Source organism: Apostichopus japonicus, chromosome 5 (assembly GCF_037975245.1).
Source record: "Apostichopus japonicus isolate 1M-3 chromosome 5, ASM3797524v1, whole genome shotgun sequence".
Taxonomy (NCBI): Eukaryota; Metazoa; Echinodermata; class Holothuroidea; order Aspidochirotida; family Stichopodidae; genus Apostichopus; species Apostichopus japonicus.
Window position 1 is genome coordinate 15,536,359 of NC_092565.1, and position 27,000 is coordinate 15,563,358.

Genomic DNA, 27,000 nt, shown 5'->3' on the forward strand with positions numbered 1-27,000 from the left:
TGACTATAATCAGCTAATAGTCTGTTGCCTATATATTTATTAAGTAATGCTACACTAAACAGTCAGCTAATAGTCTGCATGTCTCTCTTTTCCGAGTCTCGTTTGGTCACCTACTGTACGTGGGTGATGCAACCTCCATATTAGTAATGTGGTGGAATTTGATCCCTATAAACATTTGATTGGTTTATGGTGTACTTGCTAAGGATAACATTGAATATTGGGTATATATGCACTGAACTGTAGTGTACTGTAGGAAGCGTGCATGCTGTCATAGCAGAGCTCAACATTAAAACAGAAAGTTAAATATTGTGAAACCATATTCCCTAAGAGTTCATGAATATGGATGGGCAAGTCAATCTTTACATCGCATAGTTAAGGTTCCTGGCTGGTTTGGTGGACATACTGTGTACATGTATCAGTTTGATTTAATGTGAGAGCAGCTCTTCAGATTAATTACTGCTACTGTAAGAAACAAGAGCCATTTTGAAAGTAGTGAGTTTCAACAGACTTTACTACTGTATTGGGTAAATTGTTAGATACGTACTTGAAGTGTATCACAGCAATATGCTCTGTACTGTTTCCCTGCCAATTTAAATAGTCAAAGTCATTTGAGTACTGTAATAATGTTTTTTTTTGTTTTCAAAAAGGAGCAAAGAGATTTATGGCAAGGACACTGACCTCGGGTCAATGTAGATTTGTGAGTCAGGAGTTGGGATGCAGACAGGGGGTGGAGGTGGGGGGGGAAGGAGCATGTGCCATTCCGACATGGTTTCCCATTAACATCAAGCTTTACGATACCTAGACTGTGTAGCATTAAACTATTACTGTTCTCGTACCTCTGGAGAGAACCACATCATAGATGTTGATTTTACTAGATAACATAAAGGTGTTAAAAATACTTGCACCTCCTCTAGTGTTGTCCTCCTAATATCCTGTTCATTTTGTGATGTATCACAGAGATGGATAAATGTCCACACTCAACAACTTAAATCCCAACTTAAATCAGTCACCCCTCCCCTCTCTTATCTCCATCTGTCATTGTGCATTCATTCTTTTCTGTCCCTGTTCTCCACCCATGTGACATTTGCTTTCTTTCAGACCTTCTTAACGTCCTCTAGTGATATTTGTACTGTCTTTTGTCTTCAACATTAGTTTCTCTACACAGCTGTGTTTAGGTTTCTCCTCTTGCAGGCTTTTCATTACATGTCTCTATACTTATTAATGTATATTGTCCTTCCCAGTCTAGTCAATTATTGTTTATGTTTGCCAATTAAGCCATTCTGCCCTTCAGTTTCTAAAACAAAATCTTTTGTCTGTAATTTTATCAAATTTTCTCTTCAGTATATCCTGCAAGAATCAACTGTCATACATTTACCTACACAGACACTTGAAGTGTGTTAATACATTTTTTGTTAGATCTCCCTCTGATTAAAGGCATTGAAGACTCGTCCAAAACCCTGTGCGGCCGTCTGAAAAGGTGTACTTTCTGTTGCTTGCAAGTGACGTTTTGTTCGTGTCGCTACAAAATGCAGACAGTAATGAAACCTGATACCTTGTTATCTTTAGCTGGACCTGAGATGTCCATCGCTGTATCGCTTATACACTGTGCTGTGGGTATTGACCGCAGCTGTATGTACCGACTGTACACTAGTGTCTAATTACCTACGGTAGCAAGCTCTGTGTGTATTTTCTGGGATCGATGGTGGGTGTCTAACACTTCTGTTACACCTCATCCAACACTAGGTCAGAGTACCGGCATTAGACCTTCTTTTTTGGGCGAGTCTTCACACCCTTTAAAAGTGGAAATTGATACAGCCAGGGGCAAAAGTGAACATGCTTATATTACAATTCCTCTTTCGTATTGTGATTGCGGTTTAGGTTTCTAATGGCTTTTATTTTTGTTTCCTGCCAGTTTCAGTACCAAGTTATCATTCATTCTCATTACAGAAGTTGTTTTATATATTGTTCTTAGTTGAGTGGTTTCTGAATAAACAATTTCTATGGGAAACAAAAATAGTTAGATTAGCTACTATTACTTTTTGTCCACTTTACACAAAGGGTATAATGTAGCTCAGACACTGTTGCCTACCTACCATCACTTCCTTATTATATTCTGGATTCAGTATGTTATTTGTGTAGAAAGTCTACGTAAACCATACAATTATTCATGTTACAACCGCAATGGCTTCCACTTGGTTTAAATGTTATGTTCAATTACCATGAACCTTAGGGTTCATGGTAAGTTCCGGTTCTTAGTTGATTTCCTTGTTGCTATGGGAATTAAAAACTGATCGTTTGCAAACTTATCATCCTAATTCTTTTATGTACATGAAAGGTGGATCCCGTGTTTCCAAATCCGTACACTGCACTGCATGTCAATACAGATTTGGTTCAATAACGGTACAAGGAAGGTATTTCCTAATGAGTATTAAAGCGAGGCCTTCAAAATACATTTTCAAGTTTTCAGATTTGCTCACTATCGAAATTGAAATTGAACACTATTTATTTCCACTTCACCATAACATAAACAAAGTGAACATATAACATTTGAATATACAATACAAATACATTCCATAGGAATCAAGCAATTGATATATATACAAATGATGTGAAGTGGGGGAGACCTGGCAAAAGCAGAGCTTATCGAGGCCAGGCCACCAACAAAAAACACACACACAACCCCCCCCACCCCCACCAAAAAACACCTAAACATAGGAAAAGAAACTAGAAACTTTACACATGCTTATTTAATAAAGACCGTTTTAGTTGTGTTTTAAAATGTAATTGTGATTTTGAACTATTGACCTGGTTATCTAGGGTATTCCAAAACCTAGGACCAGTGTAGGTCTAACAGTTAGTTGTGAAGTTGCAGAATAGGTATGTTCACGAAATAGATTTGACAGTTGTCTGGATATTACGGTCATGAATTGTATTATTAGGAGTGAAAAAAGATGAAAACTTTGTTGGAACTATTGTGATACTATTGTTATTACTATTGTTATAACATATATACTATTGTAATAACTATACTATTGTTGCACTATAATGATACAATGTAGTTTGCAGATTCTCAAGTTTGCCTGAGATGAGTAACGAGCGTACACCAGGAAAATTGTGAGCTTCGGTATCGATTTGAAGGAGAGAAAGGAAAGAGCACAAGAATTAAACATGAATATTTCAAAATGTTCATAAATTGAAATTTTTTAAATATTGTTTCTGTAGCATGGTTTACACGAGAACATTTTCATATTTGATAGGCTATTTATGATCAAATTACTACTATTGGAAATCCTGTATTGCTATCATATGACCATAAACAGTTCATCCTACTTCTCTGACAGGAGTTTACTGATTGACGTTCTTGTATCATTGGTTGTGGAAGCATGATATATACTGTACGTAAAATTCCATGAGCTGCGATCATAAAATATAAGCCACTCCATACATGAGTCTATAAACACCCATACGTTTTTGTTTGTCTTTAATCTTTGATGGGACAGTAGAACAATGACACTATGATTTTACTGTATGTATATGTATTATGATCACTGTGTACAGGCATACAGTACACTGTACTTTTATCATACTAAACACTGTTTAATACAGTGTTGCCAGTATGCTTAATGTGCAGTCCTGATACAACATACTATAATAATACTGAACACTGTTACATCCTTAGTATGGCTGTTATACTTTAACTGTGCTCTGACTGAATAGTGATGTATACTATAATACTGTTACGGTTTAAAACAAACCATATAGATTTCAATGCACTACAGTATGAACAGCTCTACACGTTTAGTGTTACCAGTGGCGTAGGAAGGTACTTTTGAGTGGGGGGGCTGAAGACTGATGGCCGGCCTGGGGGAGGGGTCTAAATTTTTTGCATTTCCAGGTAGCCTCAGATGCAATTTGGTGCAATATAGCACACTTCAACACCCATTCCATTTTGTAAACTTAATTTTGTATTTTCACCAGGCCTTAGATGCAATTTGGTGCTCCAAATGAGATTTTTTTTCTCATTTGGAAATGAAAAAGGGGTTTTCTGACTTGCGTAGCGGGGGGGGGGCGGAATGATACTTCCGCCCCTCCACATTTTTCACTGGGGGGCTGGTGCCCCCCCCCCCAGCCCCCCGGTTCCTACACCCTTGAGTGTTACTGAAATGCCTAATGTTCACTTTAACAAGTCAGTAGAGAGTTGTCGTATACTGAACAGCACAACAACGTGAGTATTACTGAATTTATACCTAATGTTTACTAACATGTCAGTAAAGAGCTATCATACTGAAAAACACTACATGTTGAGTATTACTGAAATGCCTAATGTTTACTTTAACAAGTCAGTAGAGAGTTGTCATATGCTCAACATTTTGGTAAGTGACTCATGGACTAGTCAAACCACAATATTAGCAAGGCTATTGTTACAAACATTTCACAGAATGATGAAAACGGTACCTTAGTGAACTTGAAGCAAATTAAAGATGTAAACCGATGTTGTTCAATGACCAATCTCAATGGGAATAAATTGTGTAAAATGGTTCGCTAATAGCTATTGCACGTGCATTTATGTACGGAAGTTTTCATGTGCGGAGAATGTTCACAAACTCACAGAGCATTTATAAACATGCAGCAAAGTCATCATTTAAAATCTAAAAGTACAATTTATAACAGGGAACGTTTTGTGCTTACGAAGTACGTAATGTGTTTTAAAGGCATTCATAAATATGTTGTGTTCAAATATTAATTTCTCAACCAATTCAGAGAGTTTATTGAACATCGATATCGTGACGGCTTGGTTTAAATGTGCAGGCAACCCTTAAACAGTAGAGTGTAGTTCTAGTGGCACAAGTAGACTACTAACAATAAACATGTGGACATCACTTTCTGAAGATAAAATAGAAGAGCATTAAATTACTATAATAAAAGAAATTCTAACAAGTGAAAAGTACACATTATTCCGAGTTTCATGTTATTATAATTCTTAAGTTAGTGACACAAGACCCTTTTAGAGTTGATATGCAGAAATCAATCCATAATAAACAATTATACTTCATTTTTGTAAAACATTTTCGATAACAAAGCATGGAACCGCCAAGTTGGTTAGGCTCCACTCTGCCATACACTAATAATGGTAGGGTTAATATAAGGTTCGTTAACACAAAAATGTGAAGAAAAACATGTATCATGTCAGAATGTCAATTAATTTAAATTGGCCAACATCTCCTAAATTATTTCTTGAGGCATTTTCTACATACCATCGGTTATAATTTGCAAAATATACTACAATTTAAGGAGTTTTGAGAAAAGTTTGCTGTTATCGCTGCCATGATTTTTGGCAGGAATTCCTTCAACACCAAGTATGAGTGGAAGATAGATGCTTTGTCAACCTCATATATTCATTGCGTAAAGGATCGCTGTGATTTAGGCAGTGTAATAGAGTAATGGCTAATTTTTTGCGCACAAATCTACAGCTAATAGACAAAATAAATAATCGGAAAAATGTACGAAGCTGTTCTAATCGAGTAGTTGCTCAAAGTTGCAGTATGGTACTGTATAGGCTTAGGACTCGCTCACACCTAGCTACCGTATAGTATATGCCTTGTTAGAGGAGTCCTAGTATTACAGAAGCCAAGCTACCTTCATAGACATTTGCCGATGTTCTTTGGAATATTATTGTTTGAGACTCTATAGTTGGCCTAGCTGCTTATTTATGATTCTGCGACATGTTTTACTTTGTTCATCACTTTTGGTGAGGAAAGTTAAACTGTCATATTGTACAGAAACATAACGTTCCAATGTGCAATTACATAGCAACATGTATCTGCCCAAGTGCCTATAAACCCTTTGTTCATAGAAAGTATTGATGTTGTAGTCTTGTAGATCTTTACTGTGGAGACTGATCAGCAATCGTAATGGAGAGTGAATTTTGCGTTTTGGATAGGGACTACTTTAAAAAAAATATTTGTCGAGGCGTGGCTGTTAGGCTGTGCACTGTAACTTCATATTGTGTGTATGGCTCTATCCTTTTTTAGTACATTTAAAATTGTATGACTAAACAGAACTGTACAAAACCACTCTGCTAAGAGTTCAACACAATCGGACCCAGATACATAGCGACAAACTTAAATTTTATCAGCAACTGTTCAACTGTATAGATCTTCGCAACTTACTGAATTGGATCCTCATGTGCTGCATAAAAATTCTAATGTTGAAACGTTTGTCTTCTACTTTGAAAGGATAATTTGTAGCCGATTGGGAAACTTGAAGATATTGTGCATGTGATGTGACAATTAATTTAAAATGTCATAATTATTTAATATTTATTACATAGTGAATTCACCAGTTCTAACATTAACATTTAGCAAGGAACTGACATCTCCATGATCCAACTTGATGTTGTCTTTTACTTGTCTTTTCATTTCAGATAGATGTAGGTGAAGCCCACGCCCTGGCAATGTGGCAGGAAGCAATCGATGGGAAAATACTAAGTGTAAGTCAGTTTAGTTCAACTACAGTATTCACCAAAATGAATGTCCTCTTAGAAACCCCCTTATCCATTGAACAGTGGCGGAGGTAGGGGTATTGTTCAGAGGGGCGAGAATGGTCTGTACGGGCGCTTTCGACACTATCTAAGCAGAGCGCCACCACAGGTTGGCGCAGAGCGTACAGAAATTTTTTGAGTAAAGATATTCCCTAGATCGCCGGAAATGACCCTTTCTGGGCGTTGCTAATTTGCAGATAAACGAAGAAGAAATAGGTGTCATTGCCAGTTGTGACAACTCAGACGTTTATGTGGGTGTTGAAAGTGACAAAATGTGACAAATGTCAATAGGTAGATGAGAGCCCAATAAAAAGTCAATTGAGAATAAGTAAAAAGTGGTAAAAAGCTGAAAAGGGCGCCAGCAGTCCATTTTAGTCCGTAAGGGGGGGGGGCGGATCCGCCACTGCCATTGTAGCTGATTATAATTTCATGGTCATTAATTCTGAGAAGTTTTATTTTTTAGTTCTCAGTGCATCGATGCTTGGGCATTTACATAGTAGTCTGGTTGGTTTAGGAGGGGGTATCTAAGGAAGATTCTGCAAATGAAGCTATGAAAAGAACACCCCAGAGTTTTTAGAAGTTAATAAAACAGTTCCAAAGCCAAAGTTATGTTAAATGAGAATGCCACACATATGACATTATTTAAAGGCGAATATGAGACAGTAAGGTTTGAATTATCTCCCTCACATTAAAATATTATTGTTTTGAACCATTTCATGTCAGCAAAATAATTTCTGCTGGAAACCATTGCTAAAAATAAATTTTTTAACTGTTCCAAGGTCAAACTTCAAGTTTTCACAAAATTATCACCTAAAAATCTTAAACCCTTTTTTGGTTTAAATAAAGTTTAAAGGTATCAACTGTTAAAAACAATGTATAAACTGTTAAAAGACAATTTTTTCTCTGAGATTTGTTAAAAAATCAAATTAAGCCTTAAAACTAATTTTTTTGAGGCTAACATTTCTTTGGTGTCAGATCAATTAATATGTAAGATATAATTAATTAATTAGCTAATTAATTAAGATAATTTAATATTTTTAAATGAAAAAGACAATGGATAATCTCTGTTTTAAGGTAAGGAAGTGACAGAGTATGCATGCTCCAACTCAGCACCATACATACATGACCGGTGCTGTGGCCGAGTGGGTAAAGGCAGTTGCATTTGAAGCAATGAGGCTTAGCAATCGGGATGTTTGGGCTTCAATCCCCGGCCGGGTCATAGTAAGGTGGGTTTTTCATCCAAGACCAATCTACGAATTTCACATCTGAAATGACTCTCTAAATTGAAAAAGATTCCAAATTTGAGTTAAAATGTTGAATTGGAAGCCACCCTACGTGAAAGTTGTAATCCATAAGCCCTTGCGGGTTTGTCCCACGTAAAAATAACTGCTGGTCATTAATATTATTATTACATACATACACCTTACACACATGCATACACCATACTATGGAACAGTTTTAATGAAACTGAAACACAAGTTATCTGGTTTCTGTTTTGATTAAATTAGTCGTCCCCTGGAAATTTCATGGGTACTCTAGATTTCATGCCAGGCAAGGATGCCTAATGGCATAAACTGACACAGTGACTCTTACTTTGAAAAATGGAAAAGTATTGTGTCCAAAATTGTGAGAACTGCTCCTAATACAGTTCTTACATTGTAAGGGACTGTGCCAAGTTCTTCAGCTCGGAATGATGTGGTATTTTAACCCCAACAGCAGGTCCAACTTGCATACCCTATGTCAAAAACATTCAGTCCATACCTCAGCCATGTACAGTATATAACATAGTGCTATGTAGGACTAGGTTAATCTTGATCTCCTTAGTCCATTATTCAGCCTGTAACTTAATAGTCATGCATAGCTCATAGCAGGTGCGTAGCCAAGGGGGGGGGGGCGAAGGGGGCAGCTGCCTCCCCCTTGAGCATATTTTTTAAATTTTTATTTAATGTTTTTATGATATCGCTAGTATTTTCAAAAGAGAAAATGCTAAGATGCAACTAACAAGGCCTGGGAAGTGCCATTTCCAGCGATCTGGGAGGCATTTTCAGCCAAAAGTTTCTTGTACGCTTCGCGCCAACTCATGGTGGCGCTACGCTTAGATAGTTTGCAATGCCGAATCTACAGTTTCGCCCCTCCCTTGGCAAATTCCTGGCTACGCACCTGGCTCATAGTTTCTATAACTATGTTTTTAATTTGTTTGATTTATCATCACGGTCAAATTTTCAGCCTATCTTGTAAATGCTATAAACCTAGCCTCATTCATGCCATTTATCCTTAGGAAGGTTAGCCCCATAGATCCAACTCCTAGTCTATGGCTATCATGTACTGACATCTGTGACTGCATTGCATCTATATTCGAGACTCACAGAGCCCTACCCACACCTCTTCTTAATGAGCTCAATTTGTAATTAACGAATACCTTCCTGCTCTTCGGAATTCCATCCTCTCTCTGACAGGCACATGAGAGCTTCCAGCTGTTCCGTTTCTTGTTTCCCTTTACCTTGTGTAAGGTCTAATTTCCACAAGTTCTGTATACGTATCAAACATATCGTGTGCAAGAAAACCATCAAACAATCAATCCCAAAGATGTGTAATTTGTACACTTTTAAGAAGTTTTAAGAGTCTTGATTAGAAACTGTTTTATTGTTTTTCAATGACACTCTAAATATAGTTTCACCTTTTGAGGATGACTTAGGCCAAATTTTAGACTTAATACTTCATAGTCCAAGAATAAAGACCAGACAAAATAAAGGTAGCATTTATTCAATAACTATTCTAGTTTTCATGATGATAAACCTTGAAAATATGGTCAATCTCTGGAAAGCTCCATTTAGGCGACAGTAGATTGACGGTGATGTCTGCTGCTCAGTGTAGGCCTAAATGTTAATGTTTATCCATTGTTTCATAAATTCCTAATATAAGCCAAAATATGTTCTTTTGTGTTCTCATGTAAACTCTTTGGTGACATTGAACTCTATTTGCCCTAGACAAATTTGTAATGCATTAAAAACATATATTATTTGAGACGATAAAACTAGTAAAAATGTTTTGTCTATTTTAGTTTTATATTGTGTCTTATTATTTGTTGAGCCTCAGATGATCAAAGGATCAATTCTCAAAATGTAACAAAAAAACTTTAAAAAAAGAAAACGTGAAAACGGAGAAAAAAAGTGCCTCATAGCAAGTTAAACATGCTGTCATCTTTTTGAGGAATGACCAAAAAAATTGTCAGTACTTTGCAAAGGCAAATTTTTTAGTAGAATGAAAATTGAATGATTGATTTTCTGCTCGATCTTTTTGTGGGTTCATTCGTAATGTGATCACAAAATCCCTTCAAATCACAGAACGTTGTTGAGCTTTCTCTTTTGAAACCAAGTAGACCTACTCACCAGGTAGAAATGTACTATGTAACGTTTGTGGTATCTCATAAGACTTTATTTCGACTCATGTGACAGATCACATCCACAAGATTCCCAAGTGTCATGGCAGATATGACTAGCTCTGCAGTCAGTTTTAATCAGAGAAGAGGAAATGCAAATTCTTTCCGTCCATCCAGGTTTAGTTCAACAGTTTCAAAGGACAGAATCTTTCTCCAGGCTCTCTGTTTAGTTAATATAGGGAGATTATATGTATATCTCAATAAATCTCTATTCCCCTCAAAGAACACTGCCTAATTCTATCATGTCATAAGTCCTAAGAGTATGCATTTTCACTTTCAAGCACTCAGTTTATCATGTTTTTGTTTTGCTTGTTTTTTTTTTGTTTCGTGATCTATCCATGCAGGTTTATTTAGTGGTAATGATTGACTGTTAATTGTAAACATTGGTTTTGCCTGGTAAATCACTTTCATTTCTTCTGAATGGAAAGTAACCGCTTTCAGGCCATTCCAAGGTTACAGGTGTCAGAATATGGCGCTTATTGTTGTACCTAGGATTGATGTATGGTCAATGTACTGTATAAGATATTTGGTCATGCCATTGGCAGGCTTTTTTTTTTTATCACAAAGTGGTCAAAAATATTTCATACCGAACACTTAATTTAGTTAGTATTAATCTAAGGTTGTGTAAAACAGTTGTTTGAATTAGCCTAGGGGAAGTAATGGATGTCTATCGTGTCAGTGCATGAGGCATTTAGCCTAGATGAATATTGTAGGCTTGGAAGATGGGGTGAAGGGGGGGGTGAGGGAGGAGATAGGGGGAGGTTAGCCTTACGTGCGCATCAACACCAACAAACACCAACAACTATCCAGACTGGTCATGCTTAGAACTGATGTCTTTTGCTATACATTTGTTCTCAAGATAATTTTTTTAATATTTTTTTATTTACAAGTGATTCTAATGGTAGGTAATTTTCAGTAGTTACATTTCTATACTCAGGTCTGACACCTCTCCACTCAAAACATTCACTTTTCCATAGATGTAAAAAACAAGAACGTGTAACATTTAGCATTGTAGGTCACCCTCCCCCACAGTCCCCATGCTGACCCTACAGTACCTCCTGGCCACCAGCTAATTCCTATCCTTACCGTATTGACTTAGTTCACCTTCCGTAACTTTGCAAAACTGTGGCATGGAGGATTTCTCAATGGTTAATTATTAACTTTCAGTGGTGTCTCCACCAGTGACTAATGGTCCTTTGGCCTATGCTTATTTTTTTGTATACGTGTAAATTTAATCACCTGTTGTTAATTTTAGCTTGTAGTTTACATGGTTCGGTGTAACGGTGTCAAATGACAATATTGTACTTGGCTTTGATTTTGTGTTTTTTTTTTCCCTTGATAATGGTAGCTTACAAATACAGTAGTTACTAAACTATTATAACTATATTAAATTACGAAACTGTCCCTGTGTTGCAACCCATGCGTTGTTGTAAGTAGTTTACAGACCTAGTGCCAGCTATGTTGTACGTTCATCAAATCAGAAGTTTGTACACAGTAGTGCTTTCACCTTTGAATAATAGTGGTCTTGTAGAGTAGAGCTCTTGAATCCTGACAACAAGTTTCCTTCTAGGACTATTATCTTTGACCTCTATTGTTGCACACAAAGTTCTGGGAATGGGTGTTGTTAACTATTTGCAGTGCAATTCTGAGGTTTGTAAACCTGATTGAATATCAACTACCAAAAGTCCCAAGGTTATAAATACAAATATATATGTGTTCAGTGGATCATTGCAGGCCTTTGGCATGGCACTTTACTCTTTCCTGGATATACTGCATATATCTTCCCTAAAGTTTTGATGGTTTATATAACCATTTAGTGACTTGCTCTCAAATTTATCAAGGAATGATGCTAATTTGTCAGGAAAAGTTCAAGACAACTGAAAGTTCTACTTTTCTGTCTCCCAAAGTTATAGGTTTTATATTGTTCTTTGCTGATTGTCCAATCTCATTTTATTCCTATATTACACAGCTGTTTGATGTTTTACTATATGCTTGGGTAAAGATTTAAAACTGTGCAAGTATATACTATGTCTTTGATACGACTTAATTGTATCCAATGGTGATAATTTCCACCTAATTACAATATCCTGTCAGATTGGTTAATATATCACAATTCACTACCAGCTTTATAGCCTTCCTGGAAATGCAAATTTACTCCATTGGTTGCTGGTTAGTCAAATTTGAATATAAATAACTTCTTGTGCTTAGGTTGCCTTGAGTTTGTTCTCCCTGAATTTAATCATATGTGTTTGTATTTCATCTTTGTTGGGGATGGGACTAAAAAGTAGGGGGATGGAGGATGGGGGGGGGAGGAAGGGAAGCAATGGCTCTTCCAAATATTTCAAAATAAAGACAGTGCAGTGCATATATGATTGCAGCTCCTACATCAGTGTAAGAGCTTTGGTTGAGGGTTGCTAATCTCATGAATACCACAATTAGATTGTACGTACATTGCAACTGATACTGTATTTCTGATAAATGGTAAGTGAAATGCTTTAGAATTGTATTTCAAATCCTTAGTTGTCAACTTTAATACTCATTTAATGTGAAGCTGACTTTAAAATGAAATCATGAGGCATTCAATTGCCTTTCAAAAGTCTCTTTTAAGATACGTAGTTGGTAGCTGGTTTTTCCAGTCCCTCTTTGCAACTCCACCCCTCCCCACTCTCTCCCTCTCTGTCAGGCTTATTTTAGCTACCATATCAACCCTGTGTTTGCAAGAAATAAGTGTCATTAGTCCCTTACTTAAGATGACTCGAGCAAGAATCTGATATCTCAATCGCTCATCATACTCCATGGAATGCTCTTTCTTGTGCAGTCATTTAAACTAGGTAGCATTGGAAGAGACAACTCTTGGTTCAGCATCCAAAAATGTAGTGGATCAGTATTTGTGATTTTACTATTTACTTCACTCCTCTCTTACCTGTCTCCCGCTCCACATCTGCACTCTCACATCTACACTGGAAACGTTTTAGCACTGCGCCCTCGCTCCCTGGGCACCGCCCACTTACACCTCCATCCCCATCTACCACGTAGAAAGAAACTACACATTTTGTTAGCGACTTTTACGAAACAAATTTCACCAGTTTCTTACGAGGTTTGAAACTTCATTTTGGATCTGCGACCGTAGAAGCTCCTTTACCATCCTCTTTGTATGGAAGAAATAACAAACAAACTTGTTATATGTTTTTCAAGGTTGGCACTAACAGAGGATCGATGATACTGCTTGTTAATTGGCACTATCAAAGAATCAAATATAGTGTAACGCTGTTACTGTAAAGTTGTGGAGCAATGGGAGTTCTGTGTGGATGGTGTGGAACCATTGTGGTAGTTTAAATCCCCTTGGAATTATATAGGGGTAATCTCTCCTGGCATTAAGTAAACCGTTGTAATTGTTGGCAGATTATGGCTTTTGCGGCTGCTTCTATGGATCAGCATGTGGTATCTTGCTTATCCTGGGATTGTGATGTAACACATGTGATATTTTCTAGGGATTATTTATATAGGGGTAATCTCTCCTGGCATTAAGTAAACCAGTTGTAATTGTTGGCAGATTATGGCTTTTGGGGCTGCTTCTATGGATCAGCATGTGGTATCTTGCTTATCCTGTGATTGTGATGTAACACATGTGATATTTTCTAGGGATACTCAATGGTTAAAGCAATGATATCCAATTAAATACAATACAAGGAACAATTTCAGTTTAAAAAAAAAAAGGAAAAATATTAGTCTTGGCATTTCTTACTAAAGCACTACATTAACTTGTCTCACTACGAAAATACAGTAAAGATAAAAAAGAAGATATTCAAGTTGAAATAACGTATTCGTGAACGTATTCGTGCCATAAAAATGTGGAATAATCTCCAAGATAATGTTAAGAATAAGTCTTCTTACTCTGTATTCAAAAGGAATCTCCAAACTGAAATTATTTCTCACTATTGATGGATTTATTCTTGTGTGTGTTTGGAATTAAGATCAATTATAAAGATTGTTAGAATTGTTTACTAAGATTATTAATTTCAATTAGCGTCAATTCTATTATTACATCATTGTAGATGCTACTATTAACTTTTCTTTTCTATTCTTAAGTTTTTTTCTCTCTTTTCTTCTTTTTGGGGAGTCTCCTACTTTGTTAAGCCTTGCAGGCTTTATAGGAGACTTCCCTTCACACTGTAACTTGTGATGAAACAAATAAATATACAAATATACAAATAGATGATAGTGTTTGGCACTTAAAGATAGCACAGAGAGTAACAGTATTGCTTAAGCTTTTGATCTCTACAGTAACTAGCAGCACCACAATAATCCCCTTGACATTTAAGGTCAACAGTCATAACTAATTAATGAAGAGTTCTCTCCCTGCACAGCTGTTTTGACAGGTAGAACTAATCAATTCTTATCACCATTGGATATATAAGTCTATTCTGATAACAAGTTACATCCTCTCAGACAACCCTACATGGTACACATGAAGTACAATCTCTTAATTTTACATGTATCTCCATAGTTACCATTCAACATAAGTATTGATAGTCTCAGGTAAAATGTTGTAGATTCTGTTATCACAAGTTTCTTAAATTTGTTATAATTTTTAAAAATTCAGTGGTAAGCCCCACACCTCAATATCTAGATGAAATCAAGAATAAAATGTCAGAGGTTTGCAGATCAAACATTGTAACATTAGTTATATTAAATTCATGTATTTAGCTTAACAGTGAACATGAATTACTTTGACATTATCTCATCGTTTTGTGTACCTTCACATGTGAAAGATTATGTTTAATAATTTTACAATTAACTTTACACTATAGTGCAACAGGTAGTAGTTTTCAATATGAAGCCCATGATTTTAGCTTTCAAACTTGAATTTCTACTTGTATCACAACAAGTAGAAGTAACCTTGTGTCGTGGATTTTTTTCTTCTGTGGATTTGGTATGTCTGATATCATAAATGGGGTCGGCACTGCTCTTTCAATGATTTCATGGCTGCTACCTCAGTATTTGAGAGCGTTGAGGTACACTTTGGTCCATCACAAGGGGACATTAATCTGTGATATGGTACCAAGAGCAGAAATCCTATATTCATTGTTAAACAGTCAGCTTAACTCTCTCCTCAGGACTATTTTACTCTCATTTAGAGAAACTTAAGTAAACATTTATCTGTCTGTTTATGTAAACGTTTCACGGTTTCACATATATGTCTTCTATGTAAACATATCTGTCTTATTTATGTAACATTGAACATTTATATGTCTTTTATGTAAACATTAACATATATATCTGTCTTTCTTATATATCTTTAGGCCATGAGGAAGAGACAACTCCATGATATATGCAAAACCCTCAGCAGAGAAAAAACAAGGTAACAATTCTTAAAAATGATGGTGGGTCTGGGAAGAGCATGGTATTGGCAGAGTGGATACTATCATCTTGCTAAATGGTACATGGTCAGGATATGACCTGATTGCCAACAAGTATAAGCCTGCAGACAGCATAAAATAGGACACCCTGTCTGCCTATCAGTATAAGCCTGTGCACATCATAACCGAATGCAATCTGATCGTCAAAAAGCGTAAGCCTGCACACAGCTTAACTCTCCTGATTGCATCCAAGGATCAACCTGCAATTAGCACAGGCCACCTGATTACATCCAAGGATCAACCTGCAAATAGCACAGGCCACCTGATTGCATCCAAGGATCAACCTGCAAATAGCACAGGCCACCTGATAGCATCCAAGGATCAGCCTGCATATAGCACAGGCCACCTGATTGCATCCAAGGCAAGGGCGGCGGAAGCACTTTTAATCTGGGGGGGCACCGACATCAAAGGGCACTTTGCAGAAAATCGATTGGACTGATGTAGCCTTATATTTAGTACCCTTTATAACTCTTATTGTATTATCTTATTTGCGTATACACATCACTCCATCAATGCCCCCCCCCCCCCCTCAAGGAAAATATGCATACTAGCACTGCAATATCCAATGTACAAATTGGGAAACAAGGAACAAGTTTTCTATTGAGAGAAAATGAGGTGAAATCATGCTAGTTGCTAATGTAGCAATCTTCCGAATTAGAGTTTATTTCTTGTTAATATCTTAACAAATTTTTTCCATTCGCAATAGCTTTGAGTTTGACCCACATAAATTCATTAAAAGTCAGGGGCATAGCCGGGATTTGCAAAGTAGTATGCACGACTATCTGAGCGGAGCGCCACCATTGGTTGGCGCGGAGCGTACAAGAAAATTTTTGGTTTTACAAACCCCTCAGATGGCCGGAAACGGCCCTTCCCGAGTGTTCATTCTGGTTCCCTGGCCTCTTGCTAACTTGAGACACCTCAATTTTTGTGTAGAAAAAGGGCACATTTTTAACCCTGAGGAAAAGTGGGGGGGCACGTGCCCCCTGTGCCCCCCGGTTCCGCCGCCCTTGATCCAAGGATCAACCTGCAAATAGCACAGGCCACCTGATAGCATCCAAGGATCAACTTGCAAATAGCACAGGCCACCTGATTGCATCCAAGGATCAACCTGCAAATAGCACAGGCCACCTGATTGCATCCAAGGATCAACCTGCAAATAGCACAGGCCCCCTGATTGCATCCAAGGATCAACCTGCAAACAGCACAGGCCACCTGATTGCATCCAAGGATCAACCTGCAAATAGCACAGGCCACCTGATTGCATCCAAGGATCAACCTGCAAATAGCACAGGTCACCTGATTACATCCAAGGATCAACCTGCAAATAGCACAGGCCACCTGATTGCATCCAAGGATCAACCTGCAAATAGCACAGGCCACCTGATTGCATCCAAGGATCAACCTACAAATAGCACAGGCCACCTGATTGCATCCAAGGATCAACCTGCAAATAGCACAGGTCACCTGATTACATCCAAGGATCAACCTGCAAATAGCACAGGCCACCTGATTGCATCCAAGGATCAACCTGCAAATAGCACAGGCCACCTGATTGCATCCAAGGATCAACCTACAAATAGCACAGGCCACCTGATTGCATCCAAGGATATAAGCCTGTGCACGTTATGTATGGCTGGCCATCAGTCTCAAATCGTGGGGATTCGACATACCGATTTAAATTGACATATACCAATTTCCTTTGACTTACACCAGTTTCTAGCAGCTTAAATTGACTTCTACCGATTTAAATCGACATATACCAGTTTTAATTTGACATATCATCGCTTTAAATCGACATATACCAATTTAAATCGAGGATACCTGTAAGTAAATAAATCGGTTTATGTCAATTTAAATCGACATATACCAGTTTAAATCGATATGTCAAATTAAATCGGTAGAAGTCAATTTCCTTGGACTTATACCAGTTTTAAGAAACTCAAATTGTCATATACCTTTTTAACTCAACATATCATCGATTTAGCTCATTAACGTATTCCAAAACCCGATTTTGATGATGATTGACATGTGAACATATATCACGTGAAGTCACCTGACAAGGCGGGCGAATAATTAAATAGTTCCAAAATTACCAAGCTAGCAAGGGTAAGCTAACAAGCTAGCAAGCATCATGATTATGTCAATGGTAATTATGGACAATTACTTGCAAAAAGATTCTGGTGTAACAATAAGGCTGAAAAACTGATATGTCAATAACGTGCAATTATCTCAATGCAAACTGTGCTTGTCTAATTAAACCCTTTGAGCTATAGTATAGGAATACTTTTAGCCAAATACACATAGGCTTACAGTACGTACACAGATGCAATTACCTACTCCAGTTACACCATAAACAAAGATGATATTGTTCTGCAGTGAGGCCTACTGTAAGGTTATGTTTTTCTGTAGCTAAATATATACCTAGGGGATTAACAAGTACAGTATTCAAGCTTAAATCATGCATTCCACTGTGCTCGTGTTTAGTTTCAATTATTTGCGTGCCTTGTCAGGTGACTGCAATGGTATAAGTCGATTAAATTGGTATTTGTCGATTTAAAATGACATATACCGATTTAATTTGGCATATTATCGATTTAAACTGGTATATGTCAATTTAAAATTGGTATATGTCGATTTAAAATTGGTATATGTCGATTTAAATCGATGATATGTCAAATTAAACTGGTATATTTTGATTGAAATCGGTAGAAGTCAATTTAAGCTGCTGGAAACTGGTATAAGTCTAAGGAAATTGGTATATGTGTCGATTTAAATCGGTATAAGTCGATTCCCCACGATTTGAGACTGATGGCCTGCCATGGTTATGAGTTAGAGCATTAACTTGGTTGCCAAAAAGCATAATAATTGCCTGCAAAGAGCATAAGTCAGGGCAACAAACAGATGTCTATTGTTTATACTTTGAGGATAAATCACTCTGTAGCATTCATTCATTCATTCACAGGTTTAAAATTTAACATTTTTTGGTCAGAGCAAGTACTTTAAAGGGAATAAAATCTCTTTGCATTTGTTTTGCAGTACCCTTTGGCAAGAAATCAAGAAACTGCAAAAGCAAGGTAGAAAGTCGTCATTATTGTAAGTAAAATCTTTTGTTTCTGGGTGGAGTTTTATTTTCTTTTTCATTTTTCTCTGTATGTCATGATGAAGATACCAACCTTAAAAAGTGGAATTGAATTGTGTTTCATGTTAAGAGTAACTGAATTGTCATTTTGTTAAGACCTGCAGTCAAGTGTACAGCCACTTGAATTGATCAGGCACAGATATGTGAACGAGTCCTTTCTTAAATATTAAAGTTGTTTAGGATTACAACCTGAGTTAATAACAAACAGTATTTGTTAATCTTCCTCAATATTTCCCAAATTAATTTTGTTTCTAAAGTAATTCTCCAAACAAAAGGAACTGATTTTAAAGGCAACTTTTGTCACATTATGAGTGTTTCATGTATGCACTAATCAATACCCTAGGAATAGACACTTTAATAAGCATGTTATGTACTAGAACTAGTTTCAAAGGAAGTTTTTCAAATACTACTTTAGGCATATTGAAACATACCTCAGACCGATAGCAGTTGTTATAAATTAACAAAATTAGGTCAGGACAAAATGAAACCGTATATGTTCTGATGTTTATATGGAGCTAACTAATCGCCAGAGTTTGTTGAATTGATCAAAAACAAAAACATGTGTAGCGTAAATTCAACAATTAATCTTGCACACGGAGAACTGGCATCATCGGCAATATGGTCTTATCCAGACTTACCAGACTTTGAACATAGCTTTAAAAAGGTGAACATTTGAAAATCAACACAAATAGGTAAGAAGAGGGCTTTCACACAAAATGAAGTATACTTGCTGGACTATAATTTGGCTTACAAATTTTGTGGCTTTTAAGCCATCCTGTACAGTGAAAGGACCTGCAAGCATGCACAGTATCCCAATGTGGGAGGGGTGGGGGGGGCTCACCTATGTGGGGGGAGGGAGAAGATGATGGTTTGGTAGGAACAGAGGACTGATAAGGAGGTAAGAACAACGCTGTATTAAGGTGGATATGTATTAAAGTTTGCTCGACTTGAAATTGGTGCTGTAACAGAGCAGAGACTGGTAAGCTTACGGGCTTCTCTCACTCCCAAGCAGTGATCTTCAATTATCCTGGATAACTTTTAGAAAAGTTTGAAAACGTTAACTGTAAATCAACCATAAATCGGTTATCACAGACTTAAACATTAACTGTAAGGAGGTAAGAAGAAAGCTGTAAGGTATATGTGGAGGATTTATGTAGAGGATTTTTATGAGCTCCCTAATTGGTAATAGAAACTGATGACTTTAATTGTGTAATTGATTTTGCCAAACTGTATCATTTCATCGGTCTGTGCTGTGGGAGAGCAGCTTACATATAGCTGTAATGCAAACACCTGTAGGACACCATGTAGTGATATACAGACATAGTAGCTTAAAGGGGTATTCCAATATATGGCTGACTTTCATTGTGATGCATTCTGGCACAGTAGCTTTTATGTTGATGTCATCATTACAAATGAACTGGCAAAGTCTTCCTTTTTTTTGCTTGTTATAATTTACAAAGGCAACTACAATGATGATGTCACATACCAGCCACTAGATCCACTTTCCGGAGTAAGAAAGGGCTTATCTGGTCAAAATAGTTTACATTCAAACAACCTATCAAGAGTTAGAATAAACTATTGAGATGTGGTTTTTAACTAACAGTGTACAGTTTTTGTAGCTCTCTTCCCTATAATCATCACATTGTCTGCCACTGGAATATCCCTTTAAGCCCACTTGATACTTGGAAAGGTTATGATAGTTTCTTTGCCAAAATATTGGTGTCTTTGCCAAAAATACTAAAACCTTCTTTCTTTCTTTACTTCAGCGGCAAAAAAGGAAAACCAACACCAATAACTCCAGATTACCCTGGTGACGGTAAGTTGCACCAACCAAGATTTATTTCACTTAGCAATGACCATATATGTGATTTCCATATTAACAAGACTCTCTCCCACCATCAGTTGAATGCTTAAGTGGTTCAGTATCTCGTCAGTCTCAGGGAGATACAGTGTTCCGTTGAAAGTTGCAATCGACAAATGAGTGACTTTGTCGTTTTATCTTGTACCTCCTGAAATGATAGTTCAGGAGTGGTTGGGATCTTCACATTTTAGAACTACTTGACGAGAAAGCTTTCAAATTTTGTGTGAATTTTAACTATTTCCAAACATGGTAAGTCATTACAACCTGTGCAATATGTAAATACCCTTCCTTTTTTCCTATCTGGTATTCAGGCTTGTTATATGCAGTAGTTGTATTATTGTCTTTGGTTTTAGCTGGGGGCGGACTGAAAATGATCTGATAAATACATAGTTACGTATTCCTTGATGGAACAATGACGTTACCTCTACTGCTTGCAAGATAAATTCCATATGCAGTGTTTCTTTAAATTTCAATAAATGTATTAGTTTTGTTTATGTTTTTTGGATTTGTTACAAAACTGGTGTTTCACAACAAAGTGTACACATCTTTAGACACCCCACTCAAATGGTGTTTGGGTGGGACGGTAGATGATATCAGGTTTGTGTTTGGCGATGGGAAGGGTGGGAGACAATTGACCCGGAGTGGTTTAACTTGGTTGTTGTTTGCTGAAGGGAGGGTGGGTTGGCTTACTAGGTGATGGTGAAGGCCAGTAGGGGGGGGGGGTTCCTGAGGGAAGGTTGGGAGGCAGAAGGGATGGTTGATGAGGGGAGCATAGGAAACAATACAGATGGTTTATGTGCAATATGCTTTAAGCTGTGTGGACTGAAGAAAGTTGCTGGACTTGTGTTATTCTCCATCGGACTGTCACCTGATGATATATATCCAAGCTATTTAGCAGATCCTTAAGCTTTAATTGAACCCTTTGAATTACTCTCAGGATACTACTAATGCTGGAAGAGTTTCAAACCATTAGCTAACTTGATGAAGAGGGGCAAAACAGGTGAAAGATAATCCTCTGAAAGTTTCTTGCACTTTTTAGACTAGCTATTTCAAATGATTGTAGTGGGACTTTCCCCTTCCTAGTTTTGTAGTTGTGTCTAGCACTACAAATTTGCAGGTATGTTTATATTCAAATGTAGGGAATACTGGTTCCCCCTCACTGTCCCCTCTCTCATTACAATAAGAGCTCCCACCCCATCCCCCATATTCACCCAACCCCCAGTGTTTTACCTAGGCACGCACAAGCCTTACAAGAGTGACACATTGGGGCTTTCAGGATGTAGGCTACTGATTGTGACTTCCTTGTTCTAAGATCAACCCATTGACAAGATAAATATATTAATAGAGCTGAACTTTACCATCATCAACTGTGAAGGTAGAAGGAAACAGTTTTCTATAATTTAAAGCTGTCTGTATCTGAGGCAGAATTTATTTCCATACAAAATGTGATTAAAGACAGTGACCTTAATGCTTATTTTTCCAGGGGAAAAAAGAAGAAGCATGTACTGTAAGTTCACCTAGCTTTAGTATGATATGAAGAAGATGTTTATACACCTGAATAATCTTCACCTAAAAGTGAAAAGTTTCCCCACATCATCAGAAAACTAATTTGTGAAATATCCTATGTTGACCAGGGTAAAATTGGTTTTAAAGTTCAAAGAAAGGTCATTTTGAAGTGTTTGTATGAAGGCACTTTTACTTTCTGATATTTTGCAATGACATATAAGTGTGCATTAACATCTACTAATTCGGCTTTGAGTGTCTTTAAGGTATATAGGTAGATTAGTTTATTACTTTAAGATCTAATCTCCCCTTGTCGTCAGGTCATTACGTCAGCTAATTTTAATTGTTTATCTAAAGATATCTTCCTCCTATCATGTTGTTCCTTGATGGATAGGTTTTCTGTGTTGTTTTGTAAATGCTCCACGCTAGTTCAATCGTAGGAAAGAGATTTATCGATCAAGTTGCACTAGTCTGTCATATTCGTTGCTCAATACTGGTGAGTCCCTTGAAGTAATTTAATAACCAGTAGCTATTTCCTTCTGGTGTTTATTCCATGGTCGGAGTAGTCCTATTACTTTGCAAGGTATTATTAATAGTCTCACCCGAACCATCCTTTGACAGAGGAGGTACTGTAGGTCTAGACATCGCTAGTAGTTATCTTACAAACAGGTGGGTCGTTAATATATTTCATTCTCTTGTTTTGATCTCAGTCTAATTGACTTTATATTCAAATTCTAAATATATGGTTGGTGGGTGGTAATAGTTATGAAATACTGTACTAGTGCTGATAGATAATAAGATTGTTGTATTAGATAGTTTGTTTTATGGTTGAGGTATTTTCATGATCAGATGATATACTATACTGTGCAGTGCTGTGCAGTGCTGTGCTGTGCAGTGCTGTGCTGTACTGTACTGTACTATACTATACTGTACTATACTATAATATACTATACTATACTATACTATACTATACTGTACTATACTATACTATACTAAACTATTCTATGTAATATAAGTTTCAAACATCTCTGAGTTTTATCAGCTTATCTGTGTCCTTTGGTAAGGTTAGATTAAGTTCAAAACTTAACTTGGTCTTCATTCAGCCTATTGATAATGACGGTAGCTTTTCTAAAAATAACAATCACATATACAGTAGCACTCATGAAGTGACTAATAAATAACAATGGTCTTCTAAAGCAGGGGTAAATTTACCACAATATTTGCGATTATTCGATTTGCTCATGCATGAAATTCACAGAAATGACATTACAAGTATTTAGTGGGATATAGGAAACAACCAAGAAAACAAAAGCTATTCAACAACTTCATTGTGTTTCAGTTTCTCTGTCTGAGGACAAAAATAGTAAGCATGATTCACCATTTTGTTTTTCCATAGATATTGCTCAGTCATTAGAACATGTTTAAGTCGATCTTGACTTTCGTATTCTGCTTTAGCATGTGTTAAGTCTAAACCGACTCTCACAAACTCATATGATAACTTATGAATTTCTATTCATGATAGTCCTCCCATCGTTTTTGCTTCTCAAATATGATCAAGCAATCGCCCTGCTTACCATGTTTGTCATTTATGTATTTGTTTTATTTACATTTTTGGACTTTCACATCAATCTTTAAAGCAGCATTTTGCGTCCTCGACTATGGTATTTCTCAATCTCATTGACTCCACTATGCCATAACGACATACATAACTAGCTTATCTATTTATATTTTACTTCAAATGGTGGCATAAAAGTCGAAAAAATTGCAACTTTCAACTGTGTTGTTCTCCAAGATATTTTCCGTTGGGAACCCAATAAACCTCGCCCATAATATGAATATTTAAACACTACGAACGTCATTGACAGATACGTAATATAACACCACGCTTGATTTGTGTACAGTCTATATGGCAGTTGTACCAGGGAGTTGTACCAACAACGCAAAGTCTTGAATCTATTTTTAGCAATGGCTCATAACTAAACCTGCATCTCTGATTGGTTGAATTCAAACTAGTGGGTTTGGGAACTGAATGCGATTTAATTTTGTTTGTGGAATACTCGCTAATTAACGTTTTTGGCAGGGAAAAACTTGGCTAATATCTTAATTTGCTGTTTTGTGATTTGATGAATGTAAAAAACTCGATTGACATGTCAAAAAAGTAGAAAACGGCGACCAAACGCAAAATGCTCATGAATAAACATACTATTCACTGATTGGTGGAATTCAAACTAGTGGATTTGGAGATATGAAAACTTTGTCGAGGACACTTTTACTCGTTATCGATATAAATCGTTAATTACTCGCTAATTAACGCTCTTGGCAGGATGAAACTTGGATGGTATCTTAGTTTGCTGTTTTATGATTGATACATGTAAAAAAATCGATGCACATGTTAAAACGGTGGAAAAAAGCGACCCAACGCAAAATGCTGCTTTAAGGCGGGACAGCATGAGCGGTATTCATATAGTGTTAGATTCATGTTCTGATCTGTACTGATTCTTTCAGTATTAGAAATGCATTGAAGAATCATATAAGAGAACAGTAACTGACTAGCCACACATTAATATCAATGCATATATTCCCATAGGAAATAGCATATTTGACTAATAAAGAACTGGTAAGGAACTAGACAAGAATGATCATGTTACTTAAGTTCATGGGACATAGCAACGAGAAAGAATGACATCAGGGATAATCTTGCAAAAGGTTCGCAAATTTGATTTGTGGGATGCAAAATCCTCTGCATCGGATTAACGGTTTGATACTTAGTAATGAACTTAACATTTTGAACCTTATAGTTTGATGGAGGGATATCCAGATGCATATAAATATTTAATGTACATATCTTCATTAGAGTACAAACCGAAGCAACTACAGCCTTAATGCATTTAGTGTAACTGTCGGTTATTCATATTAGTTAGGCTGTGTGCTATTGTGTGACTCATAGTGATAGTCTACTATTGTACAAGACATGAAAGACAATGTTTCAGCATCTCTTAGCACTGTAAATTACAAGGTGTACATGAAAACAATACAGGCTATTGTACTCAACCGAAAACATGTTATTACTGAGAGGTCTTCAAAGAGTTCACTTTTTAATCTTGCACTACACAAGTAATTCTTGTACCATTCAAGTATTCTTATACCACTTAAGTACTTCTTATACTATTCAAGTATGATGATACCACCCAAGCATTTCTTGTATTATTCAAGTGTTCTTATACCACCCAAGTACCCTTATACTGTTCAAGTACTTTTAATACCATCCAAATACTTTTTGTACCACTTTTTGTACTACCTTAGTACTTCTTGTATTATTCAAAGACTTCTTGTACTATTCAAGGACTTCTTGTAGTGTTCAAGTTCAATTGATTTTTCAACTTTGTAGTGTTACCAGCTATCTAAGTTGTTCCCTGTCTACCCTCTCCCCCCCCCCCCCCCTCTGCACTCACCCAGATGACAGATAGTGGCTGAGGGTGATGAATCTAGTTTCCTCAAGGTAGATCTGTTTCGCTTATGTGAACATATTTGGTCGTCATAATTACGACCCAAATCCAAAACAGAGGTCATGGTCGTAATCGTTTGGCATTACCAGAGAGAGCATTGTGTCGTCAATAATCATTCATTTTTCATTTACAATTAATAAGGTTTACCAATAAATTTTTTAGCTATATTGCCTCAAGAATTCATAAAGTGAATTCCAAGCAAGCACTACCAGTACATCAGATTTTAGGGATATGAACTCGACTATTTCACTGTAAAGGGTAGTACACAAACTTGGCATTAACAGACGTGTCCTGGTGGAGTGTCAGCTTTGGTAGATGCTGACACTGTACTGTATATCACATTTACGATCACTCATGTCTGCTTTGTTTCTGAGTTGTTTTTCTGACTTTTCTTTTCTGCTGTCACAAACTATACAATATCATTTCTCTCTTCGTCAGATTCCTTCGACAGCGATAGTGATTTTGATTCTCTTGAGGTAAGAATTGAGGACAATTAAGGCAACTTGGATAAGTTGGATTCAAGTCTCATATTTATAGGTGATCCAGAAAGGAGTATGTTTTTAACGAAGTAAAATAATTATTTTATCATTCTATAGATTTATGACCTCACAGGAAGTATGTATCATATATTAGTCAACATGCAAAATATTAGTCTTGCAGAATTACCACTGTGGATATAAATGTTGAACACTCTCATTCATATCACCTCTTGATTCTTGATTAATGATCATCCTCACAAGCAAACATGCTGTCCTGGATGTGTAACTTAACCCTGGTCATTTGTAACTTGTCATGCCTACACACCAAAGTGTGCACAATTCAAACAATCTCTCCTTGGGCACCACAGTGCACCGCAGCCATGTGTCCCCTGGGGGACTTCCCATAGGGTGCAGCCACAAACCGGCGCACGCAACTATATTTACAGGTCACCTCGCATGTCCCCATTTATACACCTGGGTGAAGAGAGGCAATGGAGATAAAGTGCCTTGCCCAAGGACACAACGCAGTGATCTGGCCAGGGCTCGAACCTGTAATCCTTAGATCACAAGTCCACTGCCTTAACCACTTGACCACAACGACCTCAAAAGAAGCTAACGTTAATATTTGTATCGTTAGATCTGTGAAAGTAAATGTTCAAATTAGAAACCTGCGACTCATTGGGCTGTGATTGATAACAACAAAATGCTGTTAGTATCAACTGCACACCACAAGTCCACAAGCTATTTTGTGCCTTTATTGTACATGTTTATCCAGGAGAAAATTAGAAATGTTCTTTATCTCTTTTAATTTCTTAACGTGCAGGAAGATGAAGTAGATGTTAACACAGAAGGTAAGATTTAAGTTCATTTAGAAACACGCTCGGTGGTTCTTTCCAGTTGTGCAATTGTGATATACTATTACTCGTGTACAGTTTATGAAAGCCACGCTAAAAGTCAAAGACACGATGACTTTCAAATGTGTTATTAGCAGAAACATCCCTCTAAGAATCCTGTTATGAATCAATTTTATGACCAGATAGTTTCGTTTCATAACGAACGTTCCTATCAATAAGGTTCAATTACTTTCCCAAGGAGGTGAATTGGCTCTGTAT

General features: G+C 36.9%; 2 protein-coding genes across 8 annotated transcripts in view; both read left to right on the forward strand.

Moving 5' to 3' along the window:
- Positions 1-27,000, forward strand: part of LOC139967822 (uncharacterized) — a 72,498-nt gene that overhangs the window by 11,586 nt on the left and 33,912 nt on the right. For all 7 annotated transcript variants that reach the window (XM_071971932.1, XM_071971931.1, XM_071971934.1 and 4 more), the window contains exons 4-9: positions 6,425-6,490; positions 15,284-15,342; positions 18,437-18,493; positions 20,306-20,355; positions 25,848-25,885; positions 26,712-26,739. In XM_071971932.1, coding sequence (XP_071828033.1) covers positions 6,425-6,490; positions 15,284-15,342; positions 18,437-18,493; positions 20,306-20,355; positions 25,848-25,885; positions 26,712-26,739 — 298 coding nt within the window. The remainder of the gene's footprint in view (positions 1-6,424; positions 6,491-15,283; positions 15,343-18,436; positions 18,494-20,305; positions 20,356-25,847; positions 25,886-26,711; positions 26,740-27,000) is intronic.
- On the forward strand, positions 15,359-18,430 carry LOC139968148 (uncharacterized). The gene is made up of 3 exons (XM_071972542.1): positions 15,359-15,364; positions 15,483-15,761; positions 16,418-18,430. Exons 1-3 carry the CDS (start codon positions 15,359-15,361, stop codon positions 17,081-17,083), a joined length of 951 nt encoding a protein of 316 aa, XP_071828643.1. The 3' UTR covers positions 17,084-18,430.

What these genes read in the sequence shown, in the direction of transcription:
- LOC139968148 (XM_071972542.1), top strand. An exon ending in GCCACCTGATTGCATCCAAG is followed by an intron (nt 15,762 to 16,417) that starts GCAAGGGCGGCG and finishes CCTTGATCCAAG; the next exon opens with GATCAACCTGCAAATAGCAC.